This window comes from Scyliorhinus canicula, chromosome 14 (genome assembly GCF_902713615.1).
Source record: "Scyliorhinus canicula chromosome 14, sScyCan1.1, whole genome shotgun sequence".
In the NCBI taxonomy this organism is placed as follows: domain Eukaryota; kingdom Metazoa; phylum Chordata; class Chondrichthyes; order Carcharhiniformes; family Scyliorhinidae; genus Scyliorhinus; species Scyliorhinus canicula.
Genome location: NC_052159.1, coordinates 45002934 through 45028668, shown reverse-complemented (window position 1 = coordinate 45028668; position 25735 = coordinate 45002934). Strand labels below are relative to the sequence as shown.

The following is a 25735-nucleotide window of genomic DNA, read 5'->3' as shown; positions in this document are numbered from 1 at the left end:
GGTCTTGTCGGGTTATAACAGTGTCCAAGGTGTGCAATTTCGATGTGAGCCTGCAGCAGTGTTGAGTACATGAAGGTTTGATGAAGTATTGAACGTGAGTGCTAATTCACAGTTAATATGATGTATGAGGCTAGATGTTTAGTTGTAAAGACATGTGGCGGGATTCTCCGTTCCTGAAGCTAAGTGTTGATGCCAGGATTTGTGGACTTCCATGACAACAAAACCGGCGTCGCACCTAAACCGTGGAGGGGCTAACACCAGCGCCACGTGGAACACAATCGTTTTCAATGAAAAACGGTGCGGGATTCGTCAGGTCCGTGATTGACACTCAGGACGCTGACAAGCTGCAGCCGCATTTACAAACTTCACTCCCCACACACACTCAACCCAGCTAACAAGATGGCACACTGGGTGGGTGCGCTGGAGTATGCCCATCCCGTTGATGGGTCTGTTGGGGGCAGAGGACACCGAGGGGGGGTGCCCCGGGGAAGATCCATATGGCCTGTGGCCCTAAGTTCATAGTGGGCAGTCAGTGACATGCACAGCTGCATGGCTACCTTGCAGGCCACGGATATAGTGTTCCATGCCCGTCCAACCAGACCCAACAGCCCACCTCCTGGCCACCAACCCCCACACCCCCCAGCCCTGGCAGAAGCTTCCCAGCCAGCGGCACGACTGTCAGCAAACTATGGCAACGTTGGACATTTTCCATACCCTCTCTCTCTCCCTCATTACTCATGCCGCCAGTTTCATGATTTTTAAAAGCACAAGTGAACCTCATCTTCGGGAATTCACCCCAGTGGAGGCAGAAAATCGTGGAATGATATTCCAATGGTGTTTATTGTACGTGCGTTCTGGAATTAATTGACAACGCTGTCGAGGCACCGGAGAATTATGATTTGACGCAAAATTAACAGCCGCCACGATTTTGCCGTCAAAACCGATTCTCCGCCCAATCGCGTTTCCTGATTCTGACATCAGCCGACGGAGAATCCCACCCATGGAATTTGAAGATGCATTCACTGACCTTGATCACTCATGTGAGATCATTGAACTTCTTTTGGCACTGTTTCCAGGTTCTTTGGGCTATTTTTTTCCAAAGGGCCTCCTTACATCCTGTGGATAGAGGACCTCTCTCCTCCTAATCTCCTCCAGTGCTGCGTCAGAGAACGCCCACTGCCATTTTGCCCCATTACCCACTGTTTTTCCCTGCTCAGAATGTCTTGCCAGCTACTTCCAGCCCCCGTTCCAGCCTGGAAGCATCTCCCCTTTAAAATGCATGCTGCTTTAAGTGATGCTCGTTTTGCATGAACTTCTCTGCTGAAGTCATAAAACAAGCACTGTATGCAGGAAACAATCAGCAGGCAGCATGACTGTTTGCATGCTGCTCACATTGGAAGGAATGGACACAGTGTAATCGCACATCATTTTCAGAGGCTATCCAATTCCCCCCCCCCCCCCCCCCCCCAATATCTCACCCGGGCTCTCTGCACTCTTCTGGTTTGAATACTAACTTCAAATTTGTGTATCTCCCATTTTTTTTAGACTTCCTTCCTCATTTTCTTTCAGTTAGTGTCCATTTCACCCATGGTTTTCGCTTCTTTTCAACTCTTCTCAATGTTTTTACACCTTTTTTGTTCATTGAATGCTTTTTCACCATTCCACAACCAAGGTGACCATTAGCTTTCACCTGTCTGTTACTTTCGTAAGAATCAGTTTGCAATTAAATCCATTCATTGCGTGTGGGAGCCAGAAAGGAAAAAACTTCTGTCAGTTTAATTATTAACATAGCCCTTGCTTCAGCTGTTAATCATAATACATTAACGGCAAGATTCTGATTATTTGGGTTTGAGACTTTGAATTCCTCATCCAAGAAAGTCAGCAGATTTTACATCAGATTGCTCTGAACCTTCGGCACCTTCTTTCTCAGAGGGTTGGATCTACACCCTTTGCACGGGGTGCTTACAAGCTGTATTATTGTCACATTGTCTGGAAACTTGTTGAATTTCTTTTTTTTTCTAATATTGTACTTTGTAATATCCATTTTTCCATATCATTATTGTGTATTTTGTTTGTTTGTTATAAATGAAAACTCTGCAATAAAATACATATCTTTTTAAATTAGAGGGCTGGAAAGCTCAAGGGAACAACTCCGACAACCAGAAGGATAGAAAGGTTGAAAATAATTTCCTCTTCGTTTGACACCAGCCATTAGTATTTCTACAAGATCAGAGAAATAAAAAATTTGCCTTTGGTGCTCAGGTGCCTTGAGGTATCTTGGAGTAAACATCAGAAATTGGAATATATGACCAGGGAACTGGGTGGAAAGTGTTCAACAGATGCATTCAGCTGGATTCTCCGATTTCCAGGCTATGTCCGGAGGATCCGTGGCGTATTGCGACCAGTGAGGGTTTAGCAGCCGCGCCACGTAAAACAGCTGGCCTCCATGACAAAAATGGCCGGAGAATTGCCGGGTCCGTGGCTGCGCATAAGCATGCCGATGACCTGCAGCAATCGAGCTGTACAACATGGCGCCGGCCATGCATAGACCTGACCTGCCAGATAGTGCCCCCCGGACACCCTCTCACCACTCCCAAACCACCCCCCACCAGACCCCAGCCTTCGCCGAAGCCCCCCTACCCCGGCCAGCACCATGGCTCCCACCCGTCTGTGGCGGTGCTGGAAACATTCTGCAGCCGCCACGCCGGGTTCCCGACCACTGAGGCCATATGGCCCCGCGCCGTCAGGAACTCGGCCCATCGGGGGCGGAGCATCGGGGACATCATGAGGCTGTCTTAACGGTGTGTGGCGGGTCTTCGATGATGCTATTTTAGGGAGGGTGGAGCACCGAAAACAGGTGCCGCCCCCGATTCCATCGTAAAAAGGGATTCTCTGCCTGACTGCTGATTACGAAATCGCCACCGGAGAACAGAGAATCCCTCCCATAGTTTTTGTTTCCATGGGCAGGATTCTCCGGAATCGACAGGGCGGGCAGAAATGGTGCAGTGGAGTGGCGGGAACTACTCCAGCGTCGGGCCGCCCCAAAGGTGTGGAATCCTTTGCACCTTCTGCGGCTAGGCCGGCGCCGGAGTGGTTTGCGCCCCGCCGGCCGGCGTGGAAGGCCTTTGGTGGCACGCCAGCCGGGGCCGAAGGGACTCCCCCGGCCGGCGGGGTCCGCGCATGCGTGGGAGCGTCAGCGGCTGCTGAAGTCATCCCCGCGCATGCGCAGGAGGGGTTCACCTTCGCGCGGCCATCGCGGAGGCTGACACGGCTGGCGGGGAGGAATAGAGTGCCCCCACGGCACAGCCCCGCCCGCGGATCAGTGGGTCCCGATCGCGGGCCAGGCCACCATGGGGGCACCCCCCGGGGCCAGATCGCCCCACGCCCCCACGAGGACCCCGGAGCCAGCCCCGCGCCACCAGGTCCTGCCAGTAAGGCACCTACTCCAATTTACGCCAGTGGGACCTGCATAGAACTGGCGGGACTACGGCCCATCGCGGGCTGGAGAATCGCTGGGGTGGGCTGCTGCGAGCGGTCGCCGACTGGCGTGCGCAATTCCCGCCCCCGCCAAATCTCCGGCGCCGGAGAATGCACTCCGCCCCTCCCCGGTGATTCTCTGACCTGGTGGGGGGTCGGAGAATTCCGCCCCATATCTCTCTTTACAATTGATGAGCTGATTGTTTTGCAATACAACAACTGAGTTTGATGGTAGTCATGACATTGCAAAATATACCATGGCCCATCACAGCCACGTGTGGCCTTCGGAAATGGAGCCAAGTCAGCATCAACAGGAGCAGCCATTTTAAATTTTACAGGGGAAGCTGAAGGGTGTCAAGAGCCTAAAATGAAGGAGGGTTGGGGGGAAAACTAACAGCAAATATTTAAAATAGATAATTAAAACTTTAATATAAAGCTGAGAATTTACTGAAGTGAGAAGAAGATTCTCTCAGCTCTCAAGCCTCAGGAGAATAGCTCAGATTTTGACAACACATTTACTCAGTTGCCAAATTGGAATTTAAGTAGGAAAAGCCCATTATACATGTACATGTGGGAATATTTAATCAGAAAAATGGATCTAAAAGGTATGGCATATACCTGACAAAAGAAGTCAAGACGTTCTTAAAGGAAGCAAGTGCAAAGATAATTTTTTGTAAGGTAGAGGTGAATAGATCGATCATATTGTGAAAATATTCTTACCGTTCCCATCCTTGTTGCAAAAATCTTGTGAAACTCTCCATCTGCTACTTGCTGATCAGTTACCAGGCGAACAGTTCCATCCCCAAGATTATAAGAAAACTCGATTTTACCATTTACAAGTTCCAGTGCAAGAAATTCTCCCTCAGCACCTTCTTTGTTGGCATAGTTATACAGGAGCAGGGAATTGTCTTTCATTGTGGCAAATTCCACATAAATCATGTTGTTTCTAGGATCAAGAGAAGGGAGTTCCATGTAGGAGAGCTCTTCAAACCCCAGGCTTCTCCCGTCGCATTCATTCCCACTTGTACCTGTATGGGAATAGACAGGATAACATATTGGAAAAAATAAGTAGAAGGACAAAGCCATTGAATTATTTACATTGGCAAAGGGAAAAATGTTTATTCTGATGTATTGGAAACAGAAGCATTTCAATATATAGTGGGGGTTTAATCCTTACACGAAAGCAATATCGGCTAAGTGGTTTGGTATGGCTGCCCTCGATAGACCCCAAGCATTTATTCAAGATTTGCCACTGACAAGTAAATAACTTTGAACACTTTCGTGCATAAACTTTTCGGCATAAATATATTGTGCTGATGTTTTGATCATCCCATTCCCATTGCTGAAATCTTGTGAAACTGCCTACATGCTATCCTGATCAGTTATTTTACAGTGGAATTAGCTGTTGTGTAATGAAACTTTCAATGTATAATGGTGGACTGTACAGCACCAGAACTGCAAGCTGATGATATATATATACACATTTTGGTGTTCAACAGTGTTTAATCAAATTCACAACGTGCACCAACATCATGCCGTTTGGGTAGAAATGTCTTTCACTTGATCAAATACCTCAAAAAAGTCATTAACTAAACGTCTCAGGAACTTTAGTACCTGTATAGCAGATTGGGTGATGAGTGTCTTGTATCCTTGTCCATTAATTCAGGGTACAGGGGGCGGGATTCTCCGAGCCCTGCACTGGGCTGGAGAATCGCCGCAACCGCGCCACGCCGCTCCGACGCCAGCACGCAATTCTCAGAGGAGCGGACAATCAGCGCCATTTGCGCTGGGGCGTTTGGTGCGGCGCTGGTCGTGGGCCGCTGTCCGCAGCCGGGCCGCCGATTCTCCGACCTTGATGGGCCGAGCAGCCGTGCGGCAGTGTCCTGCCGGCGCTGTCCACACCTGCTCGCAGCTAGCGGGAACTCTGTGGGGAGGGGGGCTCCGTCACTGGGAGGGGGCCTCCGATAGGGTCTGGCCTGCGATTGGGGTCCACCGATCGGCAGGCCAGCCTCTCCAGCCCCGGCCTATTTTGTTACACGGCCGGCCCCTGAACCCCCGCGCCATGTTGCGTCGGGGCCGGCGCGTTGAGGAAGTCCCCCGCCCGTGCGCGGGTTGGCGCGGCGCCCAGTTGGCGCTGGGAATGGAGGCTGCAGTGGCGTGAACCGCTCTAGCACCGTGCTGGTCTCCTATGGGAGCCAGAATCGGTAGTTCCCGCACCCGTTTCGCGCCGTCGTGAAACGCGACAGCGTTCGCAACGGTGCGGACACCCTGCCTCCATTTCGGAGAATTCAACCCAGGGTATAAATCCAGCCCAGCTAGGTATGATAATAGTCTTAACTATTCAAAACGAGATGACTTTGCTTAAATTGGCCAAACCATGTTATGAAATTAAATACTGTAATCGGTGCGTTAGCATCAATGAGGATGAAATTTTTCTTAAAATATTTTTATTCTCTTCCTTTTTCATATTTTCTCCAAAATTTACACCCACCAACAATAAACAATAATCAGTGACGAATGCAATGTCAAGGGGCTGGTTTAGCTCACTTGGCTAAATCGCTGGTTTTAAAGTAGACCAAGGCAGGCCAGCAGCACGGTTCAATTCCCGTACCAGCCTCCCCGAACAGGCACCGGAATGTGGTGACTAGGGGCTTTTCACAGTAACTTCATTGAAGCCTAATTGTGACAATAAGCGATTTTCATTTCATTCCCATATCAACAGCAATAATCCCATCCTCCCACCAAGCCCCAAACAGCAGCCCACATCATCACATAAACAAATAACAAAAAGGAATCGGGAATCATCCACAGTCACCATTAACACATACCGCTCCCCTCCCTCCAATCCTCCTAACAACCCCCCCACCAATGTTCGATGTAATCCAATTCTTGAAAGTGCATAATGAATAACGCCCATGAATTGAAGAACCCCTCCATCCTTCCCCTCAGATCAAATCTGATCTTCTCAAGAGTCAAGAATTCCAGCAGATCCCTCCACCACGCCGGGACACAGGGTGGAGAGGTTGATCTCCAACCAATCAGGATCCGCCTTCGGGCGATCAACGAGGCAAAAGCTACAACATCTGCCTCCGCACCCGTTTCCAACCCCGGCTGGTACGGCTCCCCAAATATGGCCTCTCGAGGGCCTGGGTCCAGTTTCACGTGCACCACTTTAGAGATTACCCTAAAAACCTCCTTCCAGTAATCCTCCATATTCGACAGGACCAAAACATATGAACATGGTTTGTGGGGCCCCCTGCAACATTCACACACATCTTCTACCCCCTCAAGGAGCCGGCTCATCCTCGCCCTTGTGAGGTGTGCTCTATATACCAACTTCAGCTGTATCAACCCCAACCTCTCCGGAGCACCTCCCACCAGAACCCTCCTCCATACCCTCTCCCAACTGTTCCTCCTACTTTGCTTTGATCCCTCCCAGCGGTGCCTTCTCCTCCCCCTAAATAGCCTCGTAAACCGCCGACACTACCCCCTTTTCCAGTCCCCCTGTCGTTAGCACCTCCTCCAGCAATATGGAGGCCAGCTCTATCGGGAAGCTCTGTTGTCCTTTCTGGCAAAGTCGCAAATCTGCATTTATCTAAATATTTCCCCCTGCTCCAGCCAATACTTCCAGCTCCTTCAATCCTGCAAACCAAGCCCCAAGAAACAAATCTTTTAGCATCCTAATTCCTTTTTCCTCCCATCTCTGAAAATTTCCATCCCACCTCCCTGACTCAAATCTGTGGTTTCCCCCGAATTGGCATTTCCCTTGACCCTGTCCCCAACCCAAAGTGTTGGCGAAACTGCCTGCAAATTCTCAACGAATCAATACTACCGGACGCCCTGAGTAATTCCCAGGGGCCGTTGGGAGCACCGCTGTTGCTAGCACATTCAATTCCGACCCCATACTCAAACTCTCCTCCATTCTGACCCACTGGGAGTCAACCCCTCTGACCCAGCTCCGTACCTTCTCCACATTCGCCACCCAGTAATAATGCATCAGGTTCGGAAGACCCAGACCCCCTGCCTGCCTTCCCCTCTGTAGTAGCACCTTTCTAATTCTGATCACCTTCCCTTCCCATATGAATGAGGTAATCATCCCTTCAATCTCTCTTAAAAATGCCCGCGTCAGCAAAATCGTCAGGCATTGGAAAATAAACAGAAATCGCAGCAACACGTTCATTTTTTTTTAATAAATTTAGAGTACCCAATTATTTTTTCCAATTAAGGGGCAATTTAGTGTGGCCAATCCACCTAACCTGCACATCTTTGGGTTGTGGGGGCGAAACCCACGCAGACACGGGGAGAATGTGCAAACTCCTCACAGACAGTGACCCAGGGCCGGGATTCGAACCCGGGTCCTCAGCGCCGTAGGCAGCAATGCTAACCACTGTGCCACCGTGCTGCCCAGCAACACGTTCATTTTAACCGCCTGTACCTGACCCGCCAGTGACAGAGGGAGACCATCCCACCTTGCCAGATCAGCTCAATGAGGACGAAATCTGATGGATTATTGTAAAAAAACAATTGATTCACAAGTGTCCCAGCTGACGTGGCCCATCTATGAGTTCAGTCTCAGACTACGTGGTTGACTCTTCATGACCTCAGGGCACGAGAATTGAGCAATAAATATCCTGCCCGACAAAATGTGAAATTGCATCTGGGGTTTGGCGGGCAGGTTTCTGGGGGATTCCTGTCCATTCAGTTTTATGTTCCCTCACTCCCGCCTAAAAACCTGCCTAGAGGGGAGCATAAAATTCTGCCTGATGCCTTCTAATTCTAGACTGCGGGCTAGAAGAGACACAATGGGTTGAATAATCTTCCTTCTATGATAACATTACTTCTGACAACATCTACGACTCATCACTCAAAGATAATTTTGAAAGAAGACAGTACTTACCAAATTGGCATCTGCAACTGTATCCATTGGGAAGATTGACACAGGTTCCGTGGTTCAGGCAAGGTGACATTACGCAGTAGTTTATAGTGGTTTGACACAATATACCTGGAACAAATCTCTGTTATATTATTGAGCACAATCTAGTCTACTCCCTGAAAAACATATTTCAAAATATATTTAACATGTTGATGGGAATGCAGTTTTGAAGGTGAATCTTCTTGAAACGACAGAAGTATTGTGAAACACTTAACTGAGGTGTGTGGGGGTTATAATATACAAGTTTTATGAAATATCAGACAGAATTTCTGGTCACTCTTTCTAATTCACAGAAGGTGGCTCAAGTGTAGTATTAAGGTCTAACTTCTTGGAGGGAGAATTGCATTTATGTAGAAAACACATTTGAAGATTTTGCTTTGAAAGGACAGATTGACAGTGGCTAACACAGGGGAAACATTGAAAATATTAACTGAAATTAGGATCAGGAAGGCAAATTGATTGATCAGAAGTTGCTTGACAAGAGGGGCAGCACGGTAGCACAAGTGGATAGCACTGTGGCTTCACAGCGCCAGGGTCCCAGGTTCGATTCCCCGCTGGGTCACTGTCTGTGCGGAGTTTGCACGTTCTCCCCGTGTCTGCATGGGTTTCCTCCGGGTGCTCCGGTTTCCTCCCACAGTCCAAAAACGTGCGGGTTTGGTGGATTGGCTATGATAAATTGCCCTTAGTGACCAAAAGAAAGGTTAGGAGGGGTTATTGGGTTCTGGTGATAGGGTGGAAGTGAGGGCTTAATGTGGGTCGGTGCAGACTCAATGGGCCAAATGGCCTCCTTCTGCACTGTATGTTCTATGTAAACATCAAGAAACTCAGAGATGGATCTTATAACCTTCCTGAAGGTAGAGTCTGATGGGGGAGGAAATATAGGAAGATAGAAATCAGCACCAAAGTGGTTGGGACATGAGCCAAGTGCTTCGGAACAAACACAATTGAGTGATCTGTATATATGGTCTCTATCTTGATAATGAAGGAATTCATTAGCCTCTCGCACTTTGTATTTGTGGCAAAGATGGATGAACAGATGAGAGAGAAAAATTTGTGACATTGTGTGTCATGGAGAAAAAGAGCTTGCCCATCGTGATTCTGGAATAGAAGATGGTCATGATTGAAAAGAATGGGATAAAATAGTTTTTGACATGGTCAAGCCAGATCTGGCAATGAATGGCAGGGTCAATTGTAGGACATGCATGTTTGAGTTTGCTATTAATTGAGAGAGTGATGGTGAGGACTGTACAGGGGACATGATAGAGCAACAATGATTGTTTTACTGAGAATAGAGGGCTGGATTCTCCGATTTTGAGACTAAGTGCTGACGCCAGCGTCAAAACGGTGGAGTTTCATGCCAGAAAAACTTCCAGCCCTGCAGAGGACTCGCAGAGACCCGGAGTAAATCTCACAGCTTTTTCTGCAGATAAGGGCCCTCGCACTTCCGGGTCAGAGGTCGCTCTTGCGCACACCGGTGGCCTTCAGCGGCCGCGCCGTGCTACATGGCGGAGCCAGACCCAAGAAAGAGACCCCCGGTCGGCTGCACGTCCGACCCTCAAACGGTGACGAACATTTCCCAGCTGCCTATAAGGCCTCCCCCCCCCCCCCCCCCCCCCCCCCACCGACCAGGGTGGCTGCGGACTGAATCCACAGCCGCCACGCGAGTATTCCGACCGGCTGGAGTGCATTAGTTCCACACCGTCGGGACTTCGGCCGGTCAGGGGCAGGGGATTGCTGAGCGGGCCTCTGACTATGATTCGAGATGGCGCGGCGCTACGCCGCTTTTCGGGGCCGCAGAATCGATGAACCAGTGCCAGTCCCGATTTCTTGCATGAACATAGATTCTCCGCTCCCGCACCAGCCGCGATTTCAGCCCGAGGGTGCGGAGAAACCAGCCCAGAGTCTTTGAATACAGAGAGGAAGTGCTTGACTCAATGAAGCAGCGGAGTTACCATTGGAAGATGTAGGAATTAACAATCTGGAAGGGAGGTTTTGAAGGATCTAGAAAGAGTATTTTCCAAAGGAAATGCAAGGAGAGAAGGGGGATGTAGGTGGAGTGAAAGATATGGAAGTGATCCAAGACAATATGTGGCATTTATATACTATTTGTACTTGACCATAATGATGAAGTATTTAAATTAAGCAGAATAGAATGAAACTGTACATGCAAGGAAAGAAGCACGATAGATTAATGTTGAAACAAGAAGGTTTGAATCTACTTCCAGTGTGGTCAAAGTCTGAACTTACCACTGTGCAAAAATTATATTTTGTAAACAAAGTTATTATATCACATAATTTTGCCACTAAATATTCTGTTTATACATTAGCTTTGGTTGTCTTTTATTTTTAAAAAAGCTTAGCTATTGTGATTATTACCTGTATAACCTGGAGGACATATACATAGAAAGGCTCCAGGTGAATTAAGGCAAGTAGCTCCATTTTGGCACAGGTTTTGTTGACATTCATTTATATCTGTTCCACAAAGGGAGCCCGTTATACCTTCAGGGCAAGAGCAAAAGAATCTTCCTGGGTAGTTCAAGCAGGTTCTGTAATTACTACACGTGACAGCTTGACATTCATCAATGCCCAACTCACACAATTGACCAATGTACCCATTTGGGCAGACACAGTTAAAAGGACCCATCAGACTGTGACTCCGAAAAATGACAGAAGAACTTTCTAGAGCTACAGTCTCTAAGTTGATGCCAATCTGCTTTGTACAGACAGCACCATGGTGACAAGGACTTGTTGCACAAGGATCATAAGCAACTGCAGAAATTGTGATTCCAATATGAGTGCTAAGCCATTCTTTATGAGCTGTAAAAAAGTTGATTAGTGTACTTCCAGATAGATGCTGTCCATGGATAGTTTTAATAGCTGTCATCAAGAGAACTTGATCATTCATGGGCATCATTCCAAAAACATATAGTTTTGTGGAATTTTTGCTGAGGAGATCGTCAATAGTCTTGATCAAATGCAGATATTTTTTGTCCAGAAACTCCTTGATGGGGAGGGTAATTAGAAGAAGAACACTATTGTCAATTGTGGCATTATTAAAATGGCTGTATTTTATATAAATATTGCTGAAGACAGTACTGTGAATACCGTCATTTGCCTTAACTGTAAGATTGAAGTCTTCCTCGTGTTGCTGTTTTCCAGACTGCAATTGACAGGTGTCTGCTTCTATAGTAAAACTGGTGGTGGAATCGGTTATTATGCTACAGTTGAATTGATCTGATACATCTGGATCTTCTGGCTTCACATTGCCTAAACTGCCACCGGGGAAATATTTGCCATAATAATTGACTTGAATATAGAGGTTTCTAGACTGAGGAGGGTTGTCATTCTGATCTAGAACAAGAATATGAATTATACTTATTGAAGACATTGGTGGGGTTCCAGAATCATGCATGATTACAGGCAAATGTAGCTCACTAATAACTTCTCTGTCAATCATTTTCTTAGTGGACAAAACGCCAGCTGGAGACAGTGTAAAGTAACTGCTGGCATAATTGTCTGCTAGCTGGTAACTGAATGGCCCCTGATTGGGGGGTAAGTCCAGATCCGTGGCATTAAGGGACATTAATTGTGTGCCAGGAGGTTGATTCTCCATTACATACCCTTCAGTATTAACAAGAATGGGACCATTATCATTCACATCATCAATTGTGATGATCAACCGTGTGTTAGCTGTTGCTGGGCTGGCCCCTCTATCAAATGCAATGATGGTCATGTTATAAAATGGTACAGCCTCCCTGTCAAGTGAAGATGCAACAAATACTTCACCGGTTCGAGAATTGATAGAAAATGAATCATTTTTGTTTCCGTCTTTAATTTTAATCTCCAATTGATTCCATTCTGGAATGGTGCCTGAGTCATCAGCCATCAGAGTTATGACTGAAGTGCCAACAAGTGCATCTTCTCTAACATGGGTCTGATAGACAGCAGATGTAAAAATTGAGGCATCATTATCATCAAGAATAATAATATCAATTAGTGCTTCATCCACATCAAAGCCATGTATTCTTCCAGTATTCTTGGCAAGCAGCCGGAGAAGAACGTGACTGCCCCTGCGCTGTTTCATATTATCAGAGACAACTACCTCCCCAGTGTTTTCATTAATCTGGAAACCTCTCTCTTTACTTTTTCCTACAAGTAAGTAGTTAACCACGCCATCAAAACCAAGATCGCAATCGGTCGCAGTCACACGGCCTACAACAGTTCCTTTAAGTGCATTCTCTGAAATGGAAAAATTATACTGTGTTTTAGCAAATCGAGGAATATATTCATTCACTCCTGTAACATTAACATACACTTTAGCTAGGCTGAATTGATCACTGTCATGAGTGTTAAACGCTCTGACAGTTAATTCATAGTACTGACGCAACTCAAAATTTACAATTTCTTGCACAGTTATTATTCCAGTCTGTGGATCTATAAAAAACACTTCTGTGTGCCCATCTTCAAAAGCATAATTGATCTCAGCATGGGTTCCAGAATCGTTGTCTGTTGCATTCACTTTAAACACTGTGGTGCCACAGGGCGAGTTCTCCGGTACAGTTGCAAAAAACACATTGCCAGAAAATGTTGGAGGATTGTCATTGACATCTTCAACTTGTACAACAACAGTGGTGGAACCAGTCTTCGAAATCCATCCACCGTCTTGGGCATAAATCAAAAGACTATAATCAGAATCCATTTCGAAATCTAAACTCCTAACTAAAGTTAACACACCAGTAGTGTTTCCAATCGTAAAATATGCTCCATCATTGCCAGTTATTATGGAGTACATGATATGGCCATTTATCCCTTGGTCAGGGTCAGAGGCAGTAATACTACCAACAACAGATCCAGAAGACTGATCTTCAGGAATAGAAAAACTCTCTTGCAGGGTAGAAAATTGTGGGGCAAATTGATTTTCTTCAGTGATCACAAGGTTGGCTACCGTATTAGAAGAGAGAGGTGGTACACCTCCATCAACTGCAGCTACTGATACAGTGAATGCTTTATTTAGGCTTGAAGCTAAAGAGTGAGCAACAAAAATCCAACCACTATCCTGCTCAATGCCAAAAAGAAATGAACCATTATTTCCAGTGATATAATATTCTACTTTACCATTTGAATACAAGTCTTCATCAACTGCAATTAGCTTGGCCACCTTGGTGCCAAACATTAAATTCACAGGAACTGGAATCAACTGTCTGTGTGGCAAAAATATCGGTGAATATTCATTACGAGCTACAATAGTAACTGCCACAATTGTCTCAATTAGATTTGGTGGCTCACCAAGGTCTGAGGCAATGACAGTAAACTCCATTTTGTTCTGGTCGGTGCTGGGGTTATCTGAAGTTTTAAATGGAATGAACTGCTTAGTGAAGATTGCGCCAGTAGTTGCATTCACTCTGAAGAACTCATTTGGAGACTGAAGGATGTAGAAAACATTTCCATTGCTTTCCAAATCAGGGTCAGTGGCAGATACTTGCAGAACAGACATTTCTTTCTCTTTAGGCTCTGGAATAGTTACACTGTAAAATGACTCCGTAAATTGTGGCGCATTGTCATTTGTATCAATGACAAAGATGGTGACATCTGTGTTTACATCCCATGCTGAATCATTGGCATGTACTCTTAAAATGTACCGGTCTGTCGTCTCTCTGTCCAATGGTCTTGTCACAATTAAATCTCCAGTGATTTGATTCACACCAAATGGCAGACTTCCTGTCTGATCTGAAATACTGTAGGTACTAATAGCATTCACACCAATATCTTCATCTGTGGTTGTAATTTGTACAATGATAAAGCCCACTGGAGCACTTTCTACAACGTGTGCAAGGACGATTTGTGAAAACCGAGGAGCGTTGTCATTTCTGTCCAAAACAGAGATGATGACTGTTGCTGTGCCTGTTTTGGAATTGCGTCCCTTGTCTTTCGCTTTAACAATTAAAGTATAAATTGCCATCTGTTCCCTGTCTAACATCCGAGCAGTTCTTATGATTCCACTGGATCGATTGATCTTAAACGCATCGTTGGCATTTCCATCAAAAATACTATATTCTAAGACCCCATTCAGACCAGAATCCAAATCAGCTGCAGACACAGTACAAACTTTACTGGCTGGAACATTCTCATATATTTCACATCTGTACACTCTCTGTTTGAATGCAGGGAAATTATCATTTACATCTGTGACATTGACGTCTATTCTGGCGTAGGAAGAGAATGGTGGTGAACCTGAATCCCTGGCTTCAATCCAAAGAGTGTAATGTTTTACAATCTCAAAATCCAGTGCTTTTTTTATAATCAATTCCCCTGTGAGTTGGTTGACTTGAAACACATCTCCAAAGTTGCCTGCTGCAAGATAAAGGAGAATAGGGCTGACTTTTCTTTTTTCTTTGCCTAAAGCACTGACCTTAGAAATCACAGTATTTACTGCTTGATCTTCAGGGTAGACATGCACTTTGTTATCCATAAATAATTGCGGGAAGTCATTGGTACTTTGAAACCGTACTGTAATTGTCGTACTGTCCATTTTTGGATCTTCTCCTCCATCGGTTACATTAATTATTATTATAATATCCATTGGTCCTTTCAAAAACCGCTGCGCAAAAACCACACCCCTGCGCGGATCAATAACAAATTTGTTTGCATTTGGACCACACAGAGAAAAGCGCAGGTCAGCATTTATCCCAGCATCTCCATCCTTTGCTGTCACGGCATAAACAACAGAGCCTGTTGGGAGTTAAAGGCAGAGATTCAGCAAAAATATATCCATACTAGTTCTTTTTGTTATTCATTCTTGGGATGTGAAAATTGTTAGCAAGGCGACCATTTGTTGTCCGTCTCTAATTGCCCTTGAACCGAATGGCTTCCTTGGACATTTCAGAGGACAGTTAAAAATCCACCACATTATTGTGGGACTCAAATCATTAGTAGGCCAGACCAGTTAGGGACAGCAGATTCCCTCGCCTGTAGGAGGAAAGTACATTCTCCCCTCAAATCAGTACATTCGTGAACCAAATATATATTTTTATGACAATTGGGTAGTTTCCTGATTATTATTAATGAGACAAGCATTTTATTACAAAATTATTAACTGAAGGGCTACCATTCCATGACCTGCCTGCAGGCTCATGGAGTGAGGACGGTGGGGGTTGCCTCATGTTCATGTACCTCTGTGCCTCATGGAGGGCTTTACTGATGGCAATGGCTTGCCCTGCTGGCAGTTCCCCCCGCCACCATTCAAACCCCTCTCCCACTCCTCACCGGAGCCTACCTGACTGACCCCAGCAAGACAACCCCACTTACCTGCACTCCGTGGAACCTCCGTGGCTGCTCCTCGTCCTGGGCCTCCTGCACAAACAACAGTGGGCCCTGCTCCCAATGGCATTGCTGGGCCTGAGGAGCAACCAGCAATCTGATTGGCCAGCAGCTATTGGAGGTGAGATTCTCATCATGAAAATCCCACAAAGACCAACTGTGGGCAGGAAAGTGCTTGAATGGGATTTAATCCCATTTTATCAATAAAGACACCACACAGCTACGGTAATCTATGTATATGTCACTTAATGAATTCCACCTTAGCTGTTAACTACATTCTTAGAGTAAACTTTGTTTTGATTAAAGTGTTTAGGAAGTTTGATGAATCACACCTGCAGTGAAGGCCCATCTTAGTCAAATTCAACATAAAGGTTGTAGGTCAGGTGAATTTCATAATACATTTTGGAGTTTCTAAGCCCTGGCCCATGACACATCCTCCAGCTAAATATTGGGAATACTGAGGCATTGCATTTGGCCCTTGATCTCCATTCCCTAATTATTGATTATCAACTTCCCTGGTCATCATTTCAGCTTTAACCAGACTGTTTGTGATCTTAGAGTCCTGCTTGGACTTGACCTGTGCTTCTGTCCCATATCTGCTCTCTTCCAAAGGAAGCCTACCACCACCTCCATACACTTTGATGTACATCCTTTGATGCACCAAATTCCACTCGCCGGCCAATCTCTTTCCTGTTAGCATACAGCAGTTTTCAATTCATGAATGGCTCAAATTTAACATTTGTGTCCATATCTTTATGTCCTCCTACAGTCTTGCCTGTATCGGCAACTTCCTCCAGCCTTTCAATTGCTTCTGAATTCTCTGATCTTCTTCCTCTGAATATCTGTGTCATTCACGCACGTCACTCCCAACCCCCACCTTTCAATCACTTAGTTCCTGATCTTTGGAAGTCCCACTTCACCTCCCTCCCCTCCTTTAAGAAACCTCGGGCGCGATTCTCCCAAAGGGAGACTGAGTGCCGAAGCCGGAGTGAAACCCGGAGTGTTTCACTCCGGCGTCGGAGGCCGCTCCTCGCCCCCTATTCTCCCCTCCTCGGGGGGCTAGGAGCGGCGTTGCGAGAAACTTGGCTGCCGGGCCTTGACGCTTGCGTCAAAGCGGCGCGCCGAGAATGACGCGGCCGGCGGCACCTAAGTGACGTCAGCCATGCATGCGCAGGTTGGCTGGCTCCAACCCGCGCATGAACGGTTGCCGTCTTCCCCTCCGCTGCCCCGCAAGACATGGCGGCTTGATTTTGCCGGGCGGCGGAGGGGAAAGAGTGCGTCTCTTAGAGACACTGGCCCGACAATCGGTGGGCACCAATCACGGGCCAGTCACCTCCTGAGCACGCCCGTGGTGCTCGATCCTCCCTCCGCCCCCCACAGGCCCCACACTTACCTGTCGCGCAATGTTCACGCCGGCAGCGACCAGGTGTGGTTGGCGCCGGCGTGAACCAGTCGGGTTCGTCAGGCCGCTTGGCCCATCCGGGCCAGAGAATTGCCGGTCGCCGTGAAAAATGGCGAGCGGAGATTCCGCGCCACGCCATTTTGGGGGGAGTGGGAGAATCGCGGGGGGTGCCAGGGCGGCGTGTCGTGATACGCCCGGCCCTCCCGCGATTCTCCCACCCGGCGTGGGGAGCAGAGAATCGCGCCCCTTATATACCCTCTCTCTTTGCTTTAAGTTTTCATTTCTGACTACATCCCTTGGAAGTGTTTTACACTGATTTTCTTTTCTATGTTAAAGGCATCTTCACACAAGTCCAAATTGTCTTTTTAAATTTCTTTTTGGGAGGAGAGTTATATCATAAGGCCAGACAAAAGCATCGGTAAGGAACTACCAAAGACTGAAGTAATGGACAGGTATTTGTTTCATATAGAGATGTAGATTTACTTGAGGAACTTACCTTCATTTAGAATTGCTGGGACATTAGCGACGTATGGGTCATTGAGGAACTGAGGTGGCTCATCATTTACATCCTCTATTGTGACGAACACCAAGGCTGAACTGGACAAGGGCTGTGTGGAATTTCTGTCGGTAGCTAGAACAATCAGTGTGTAACTTGTTTGGACTTCTCTGTCCAAGTCCGAAGTAGTGACAATTCCCCCAGTGATTGGGTCAATAGAGAACAGAGACTCTCCACATTCCATTGAGTAACTAGAAATGAAATGAGTACAATCTGAACAATTTAGCTGTAATATTTACTATTTAAAATAGCTTTTCTGTTCTCTTAAAAGTCTTCAGTAGAAGTTACCCTTTAATACAACTTTATATTCCGGATTTTCCACTGGGGCGATCCCCACCTGATATTATGATGGGGTGGAAATGGCATCACTGGTTTAGTGTCTCTCATAATAGCAATGGTCCAAAGCAGTTTGGAATTGCCTGAGGCATTGTAAATGTCTCTGATTTAGAACTTGACCATTGGTGGATAAGGAATGGATTTAAAAGTCTTAAAGGCAGCTTAAAGGCAAAGGCATCCTCGAATTGTTTTAGTTGCCTCCCCATGCAGGGAAGTGTGGATTTGCAGAACCAAATCTGCTACTTCAGGAGATTAAGCTGAGGAGGAAGAACATCTTTGAACTGACTAAAGAAACAAAGAGGGACAATAGTAGGTCACTAGCAGAGGGTAATCAGGACAATAAGTGCTAATTGAATCAACCATATGCGATAGCGTAGTGCTAGGCTAAAGGTTAATGACCCCAAGAAGAAAACAACAAACTGAAAAGAGCTGTAAGGAGTCTAAAAAAACATTTTAATCTAGGAGCAGGGGGCGGCATGGTAGCACAGTGGTTAGCACTGTTGCTTTACAGTGCCAGGGACCCGGGTTCGATTCCTGGCTTGGGTCACTGTCTGTGCAGAGTCTGCACATTCTCCCCATGTCTGCGTGGGCTTCCGCCAGGTGCTCCGGTTTCCTCCCATAAGTCCCGAAAGACGTGCTTGTTAGGTGAATTGGACATTCTGAATTCTCCCTCAGTGTACCCGAACAGGCGGCGGAGTGTGGCGACTAGGGGATTTTCACAGTAACTCCATTGTAGTGTTAATGTAAGCCTACTTGTGACAATAATGATTATTATTATTATTTTAAAAATCCATTTCTGCTTTTTCTCAAGATCCTAGATACAGTAAAATAGGAGTTTATGTAGCGGAAGATATGACAACATGCAATTAAGGCAGGTGAGATGGAAAATCTGATGTAAGATGTCCACGTGTCTTTAAATATCTCATTTACCACAGTTGCTTCATTGGCCAATGGAAATTACGTTGAGAAATCCACTAAGATTGAGTGGAGTTCTGGCAGACTGGAACTCGTGCACACTATCAGTGACTGACCACCCATTTTATATGGATATGTATGGTTGGGAATGGAAAACTCTTGTTAGCTGTCGGATTATGCAACATATACACAAAATATATCAACGCAGTAATAATAATGTTTATATGCATGGACAACACATATAACATAATAAATAGTGAAATGCGATCACCTTCCCTAGGAAATATGATACATTTGACTACATGAATTCATAGATGGTTTCTTAATGTGAGTAAGCACTAGTCAACGAAAAGCAAGTTATAGCCTGCAGTTGAAGGATATAAGTCCGGGTTGAACAGTCGGGTCAGTTGACTGAATCTAAGAAGATTAAAGGGTAAGGAAATGTGGTTCTGGAAGTGTGTACGCCTGTGTGTATATGTATGTGTGTCCGCGCGTGTGTGTGTACATTTGTACATGTGTGTGTATGTGTATACTTGTGTGTGGTGTGTGCACATTTGTACATGTGTGTGTATGTGCATGCTTATGTGTGTGTGTACATTTGTACATGTGTGTGTATGTGTATACTTGTGTGTGGTGTGTGCACATTTGTACATGTGTGTGTATGTGCATGCTTATGTGTGTGTGTACATTTGTACATGTGTGTGTATGTGTATACTTGTGTGTGTTCATTTGTACATGTGTGTGTATGTGTATACTTGTGAGTGTGTGTACATTTGTACATGTGTGTGTATGTGTATACTTGTGTGTGTGTACATGTGTGCTTACATGTGTGTCTGTGCTTTAGAAATGAACAAAGAAACCAGTTCCAAAGCACATCTTTTATTGGCTTGAACAGAAGTGTTGAAAAATATGCTAACCAATCAGCTGAAGGATAATAATGCTGAGACAAGGAGAATGATAAGAGTTCAATTCGAGTAAAATTATAGAAATTAATTTATTGAAACAGCTGTCTTCATATTAAAATCGATTGGATTCTTATCAATGCAATGTGCATTATTAAGCTTAGTCAAAGTCTGATAAAGTGTTTGGAAGTGACCACATAAAACTACAGAGTGTACAGCGCAGAAACCGTTCCGCCCTACAGGTCCAGATGCCAGAGTCTCTGTTCCAACAAATCACTTCTTTATCAAACCCTATTATCGTCTATTCCTTTTTCCTTCATGTGTTTAGAATGGAAGTTTCTTCTCAACTCTGAAGTATTTACAGATGGTGCTTTTTAGATCTTTCTAAATGAAGTGAAGCCATGCAGTCAATGCAATAACTGATAACCACCAGTTAGCTAACTAACAACAATGGGTTTATTCTGAATTCAAACTATATACAGGGCACTATAATCGTTGTCTTCATTCTCAGAACTCGGATCATAACAGGCTGCAAACCTCTGCGCTCTGCACAGAGATTCCACGCTCATTCTGCATTGGGTCATTGGGTCACATGACCTTTCCAATGCATGCCCCCTTAAAGGGGCTAGCTACTACATCCTTCCCCCTTTTAGACGTTTATTAGACAGTGCATTGATAATTTAAACAACTTTTAAAAATAAGCAATAATGAACAATTTTTAATGCCGTTTATCACTGTGTCAGGTGGCTTTCTCTTTCTCTGGGATTGACATAGCTCAACTGGTTGAGGTTCCACTGTAGAGGTAGCTTCAGTTGGACCAGTTTCACTGGGACTCTCCCCTGGTACCAGCACTTCACTTTCCACTATTTCCAGGCCGCAAACAGTTTGCGATGCAACAGGCTCGCTCCCATAGGCAAAATTGGGATCTCACTGTAGCGTGGCGAGAAACCAATTATCACCACTTAAGCCCAATTTCCATACAATAAACGGGAGCCACCCCATATCCAATGGCCCCCTGTCATTCAGTGCCCCCCCCCCCCCCCCCAACACCCCAGTAAGAAGTCTTGCAACACCAGGTTAAAGTCGGTGTGGTTTTTTGCTGGCCAAGTCACACGAGTATGTACCGCATACCTGGTGGGTGGTGTTCTCACATGTAATGGTGGTATCAATGTCAATGACCTGGCACATCTTGCAGAGATTGCCATGGCAGGGTTGTGTGGTGTCGTGGTGGCTGTTCTGAAGGCTGGGTAGTTTGCTGCAAACAATGGTTTGTTTGAGGTTGCGTCTCTGGTCTCCGGGTAAGCGTTCTCCAAAACGGCCTTCAGGACGCGCGACAATGCAGAATCGCCGAGCAGAAACTTATAGCCAAGTTCTGCACACATGAGTGTGGCCTCAACCGGGACCTGGGATTCATGTCGCATTACATTCATCCCCCACCATCTGGCCTGGGCTTGCGAAATCCTACCAACTGTCCTGGTTTGAGACAATTCACACCTCTTTAACCTGGGGTTACCCCTATCTCTGGATCTGTAAAGACTTAATTGCCTGCAAATGCTCACATTTTAAGCATTGTCTGGCATCTTTGACTTTGTCTATATATATGTTTCTGGAACATACCTCTTCATTCACCTGAGGAAGGAGCAGTGCTCTGAAAGCTAGTGTTTGAAACAAACATGTTGGGCTTTAACCTGGTATTGTAAGAATTCTTACCGTGCTCACCCAAGTCCAATGCCGGCAGCTGCACATCATGGTCACCCACCCCAGCAGGTGATCACGCTTGCGCCGATTAGTACCCCTTTTCAAAAACGTGAACCTGGTGGAAGGGTTTCTATGGGGAACCGAGAAGATGAGTAGCCATCTTTGCTCACAGGCAATGAGAAAAGGGTCGCTGCGATTGCCTCGCCTGGGACTGGGGACCCTCAGTTGGGGATGGGGGAGGCACTTGGGGGGGGGGGGGGGGCAACCGCTCGGGACACCACCATGCTAACCCCTGATCGTGTGTACCCATGCTGGGGACAACACCTGACCCGGCCCGCCTGCCCCAAACAACCACCCATAACCCCCACCAACTGCTGAGGCCTCTGGCTGCGCGGCCGAAGACTATCGTTAATAAGGAATTGGCCATCGTGGTTAAGTGAGCACTTGACACATTCCAAGTGGATTCCCGTCAGTGGGCAGGCCATGTCGCATGTGGGAGTCATTGCCTAGTATCCCAATCACATCCTGATACCTGGACACTGTGCTTGAACAATCCAGGGGGAGGCAACATCACACACGCAACATCTGAACACCCAGGGGATGGGTTACAGTACCGGGGACATGTCCACGGCTGGAGGGTGGGTAAGAGCCATGGGGATGTTGGGGTGGGGTGTCTGGAGAGATGGGCAAAGGGTCCAGGGGTCAGCCCGTATTACGGAAGGAAGTAACAGAGGCACCATAATGGTTGTGTAAAAAGATGTATAATGTGCTATTCAATACCCTATTCCCAATGGTACAGCCCCCCCCCCCCCCCACCTCCTACATACACCCCCATACCCTCTCCCCTTCCCCAGTGCCTCAGTGTTCCTCAACATGCTTGGCCCTCCTAGCTCTACCACTACATCTCAGTGTTTCGCCAGGATGTGCATACCTAATCCTGTGGCCTTCGATGCCCCTGGCGGGCGTCCTCTGGGGCCGGAGGGCCCCAGCTCACTTGTCGGTGACACAGGCACAGCCATGGTGCCCTGTCCCATGTGCTGACCTCGAAGCACAGCCTCAGATGGGTGGAACTCAGGGGAACTGGTGGCCGCCGTTGCCACTCCATGGAACGGGGCCGGGTTGGCACCTGGCACCCCCTCCTCCCGGTCGGTGCCCATAGGGCCCTGGGGTTCACCTTGGGATGGAGGTGCAGTTGTTTCGAGCCCCGGCTGCCCCTGCATTATTTGGCTCCTCCCCATGGTCCACACCAATTTTTTTAATCCTCGGTGATGCTCCTCAGTGACTAGGACATGCTCTGCAGTGCCTCAGCAATGCCCACCTGTGACTGGGACAAGCTCCACAGCACCTCGGCTATTCCCATCTGAGAGCGGGACTTGTCCGGCAGAACCTCATTAAGGTCAGCATGGTACAGGGTCACATCCCCCAGCGAGTCGGAAATTCTGCCGAGGCCCTCAATCATGGCCATCAGTGACTACGCAAAGCCTTGGACACCTTCACTCATGGTTCCAACATCATGCACCAGGCTCTCCACTGCGGTCATCATCCTAACAGTGTTGTCCTCGCTGCCTCTCATTGCCGGCGCCATCTCCTGGGCCCGTAACCTCTGAGACTCCTCCAAGCGGCTATGAATCTGCTGGAGTGACGCTGACATTTCCCTCTGAATGTCCCCACTGCCCCCTATCCTGTCCATCAGCTCCAGGTTCCTCTGTACCACAGGCTGGGAGCCAGCTGGGTCCTGGGATCCAGCAGCTCTCTGTCTGCTGCTTCGCCTGGGGGTTCCTGCCACCACTTGGTGCATCATCAGTGGTGTGGTACTCGCCAGATTGTGCCCCAAAAGCCTGACCCCTAACATTTTCCACCGAGATGCGTGTATCTGTGCTGGAAGGTGGGGATGGCAGCTCTGACGCAGCTAGTATGGTAGCATCCTCAGAGCTCTTCTCCGAGGTATTTTCCCTGGAGCCAGGTCCACCCGGGATGGGCCGTCGCCGTCATCTGGAGGTCCTGCGGGAGAATGGACATGTGGCCAGTGAGAGGGATGGGTCAATAGGTAAGGCAATGACAACTCACATTTGACAGGTTCCCTGGGTGGAGTCCGGTGGTTCCTCGCCTCTGCGGCATCTGGCAGCCTCCGTGTGGGTGACCGATCTATTCTTGGTCACCCTGTCACCTCCAGGGCTGGCTTCTCGAAGAAGGTGAGGATTCTGAAGTCCGGCACCCCTCTGTCAGTCTGGGCCCTCTCTCGATGGTTATGGGACAGCTTTTCCTGAGGAGACACAGAGAGGGAATCGCTAGTCACATGGTTGGTTCACAGTTTTGGTGTGTTGTGTGAAGGAGGGGTTGGGGGGGGGGGGGTTGAAGGTGGAGACGGTGGAGGAAGGCTTGGAGGTCACATAGGGAGTTGATGCTCCCTTGATGGGGGTGGGGGGGGGGGAGCATTGGTGTCTACTCACCCATGATGCCTGGTGGAGGTCGTTGACCTTCTTCCGGCACTGGAGACCAGTCCTCCTGGTCCCACTCTTCGAGCTGACAGCCGGCGCCACCTCATCCCAGGCAGCACTGGCTGCCTTCTGACTGACTCTCCGAGGTCCTCGGGGAAACAGGCCATCCCTCCTGGCCTCCACTGCGTCTAGGAGCCTCCCCGGTCAGAATCTCCGAATCTTGGGGCCGGTCTCCTGGGCATCATTATTGCGAGCTGGCTGGGGTAGGCTGAGCAAATGCAGCTTAAGTGCTGCTCGTCGTTGTTAGCAGGGGGCTGGCGAATGCAATGCCGGAGAACCAGCGGGCAAGCCTTCATTTGCGACGAGAAGCCCGTTAAGTGGGCCAATTAACGTTGAATTGCGGCAATTCCCACTTGCCGCTACACTCAAATGTTTCTGGAGAATTGCGCCCTTGGTTTCACACCAAGCGGTACTTTGGCCTGCCATTGGCTGATCAGCTGTTTCACTCCTTGAACAAACAACTAACACTACTTGCTGACACAATTGGATCAGGCAGTAACACTGATTCTGGGGATGGCTCCCGTCTCTGACATTGATCTGTTTGTTTCTTTGTGGTGACACTGTTTTTGTAGGCGCAGTAGCGCTATCCTATCACTAGGGGGAGTAGCGCTGGGAGCACTCAGGAACTTGTACTGGGCTTCACCCTTGGCTCCGCCCACGATTCCTCCCCCTAGTGCAGCTGTATAAATACCCATGTCCAGAGTCAGCCTGGGTCACTACGAGTTCATCGACAGGTAACAGACTGGCTCTGAAGTAAGTCGATTAAAGCCTAGATTCACATCGGAAACACGTGTCTGGTGAATTGATGGTTCCATCATTCTTCAAAAACTTTTCCTGCACTTTCACTTCATAGGACCATTGTCCACTGTAACCCCGCAAGCAAATTTGGTCCACCTCCAAAATTCTTCACAAAAACTGGGTTGTCTATCTCCAATCCTCTTTCCACGTTTACCGTATCATGGTTCCGTTTCCGGGAACTCTGCCTTGTCTCCATCCTCCCTGCCAATTTTGGAACTACCAGGTTCAAGTGTCGACCCATCAGCAGCTCAGCTGGAGCTATGCCAGTAGTGGTTCTGTCTTCTAACCAGAATCGTGCTATCCTGATTCCTAGTGATTGTCCTTCATACCAGCCTGGAGCGGGATTCTCCGTTTCTGAGACTAAGGGTGCGATTCACGTGCCGTGTTGTGCTCAGGCGAGAGCACAACGCAGCCGGAGAATCCCAAGAGAGGCCTCCAGTGGACCTCCCAACAGGTTCCGCACCTCGCATGATTCACCGGAGTCCTGTGAGACGTTGTAGTCGGAACGCTGCCCAAAATGGGCGGGACCAAATGACGCTGCGGAACTAGGTCGTGAACCTACTTACGACCTACTCACCCAGGATCCACTGGCCTCCTTCAATCCTCCAGCCTCCCCAGGGAGGCTGCAGCCAGGCGCCGATCACACAAACATTGACCAGGCGGAATGGCACCCGGGGGGTGTCCTGGGCCATTGGAGATGCCTGGGTGGTCAGGGTCAGTGCAGGGTGTCCCCCTGTCCCTCCCCCTAGAATGCAAGCATCTGGGCTGCCCAGCTGCCACCTTGGGACTGCCACACTGGCGCTGCCAAGGTGCCCGGATGACAGTGTACAAGCTGGCAGGAGCACTGCCTGGGTGCCAGTGAAAGGATGCTCGAGTGCCAAAGTGGTGCCAAGGGTCAGGGGC

General features: G+C 47.7%; 1 protein-coding gene across 1 annotated transcript in view; it reads right to left on the bottom strand.

Annotated features, from left to right (window-relative positions):
- The window catches only part of LOC119977660 (protocadherin Fat 4-like), a 221533-nt gene that overhangs the window by 122382 nt on the left and 73416 nt on the right, over positions 1-25735 (bottom strand). The window contains exons 7-10 of the mRNA XM_038818825.1: positions 17626-17876; positions 10787-15139; positions 8375-8479; positions 4198-4505 (exon numbers count right to left, since the gene is read on the bottom strand). Of these exons, the coding sequence (XP_038674753.1) occupies positions 4198-4505; positions 8375-8479; positions 10787-15139; positions 17626-17876 (5017 nt within the window). The remainder of the gene's footprint in view (positions 1-4197; positions 4506-8374; positions 8480-10786; positions 15140-17625; positions 17877-25735) is intronic.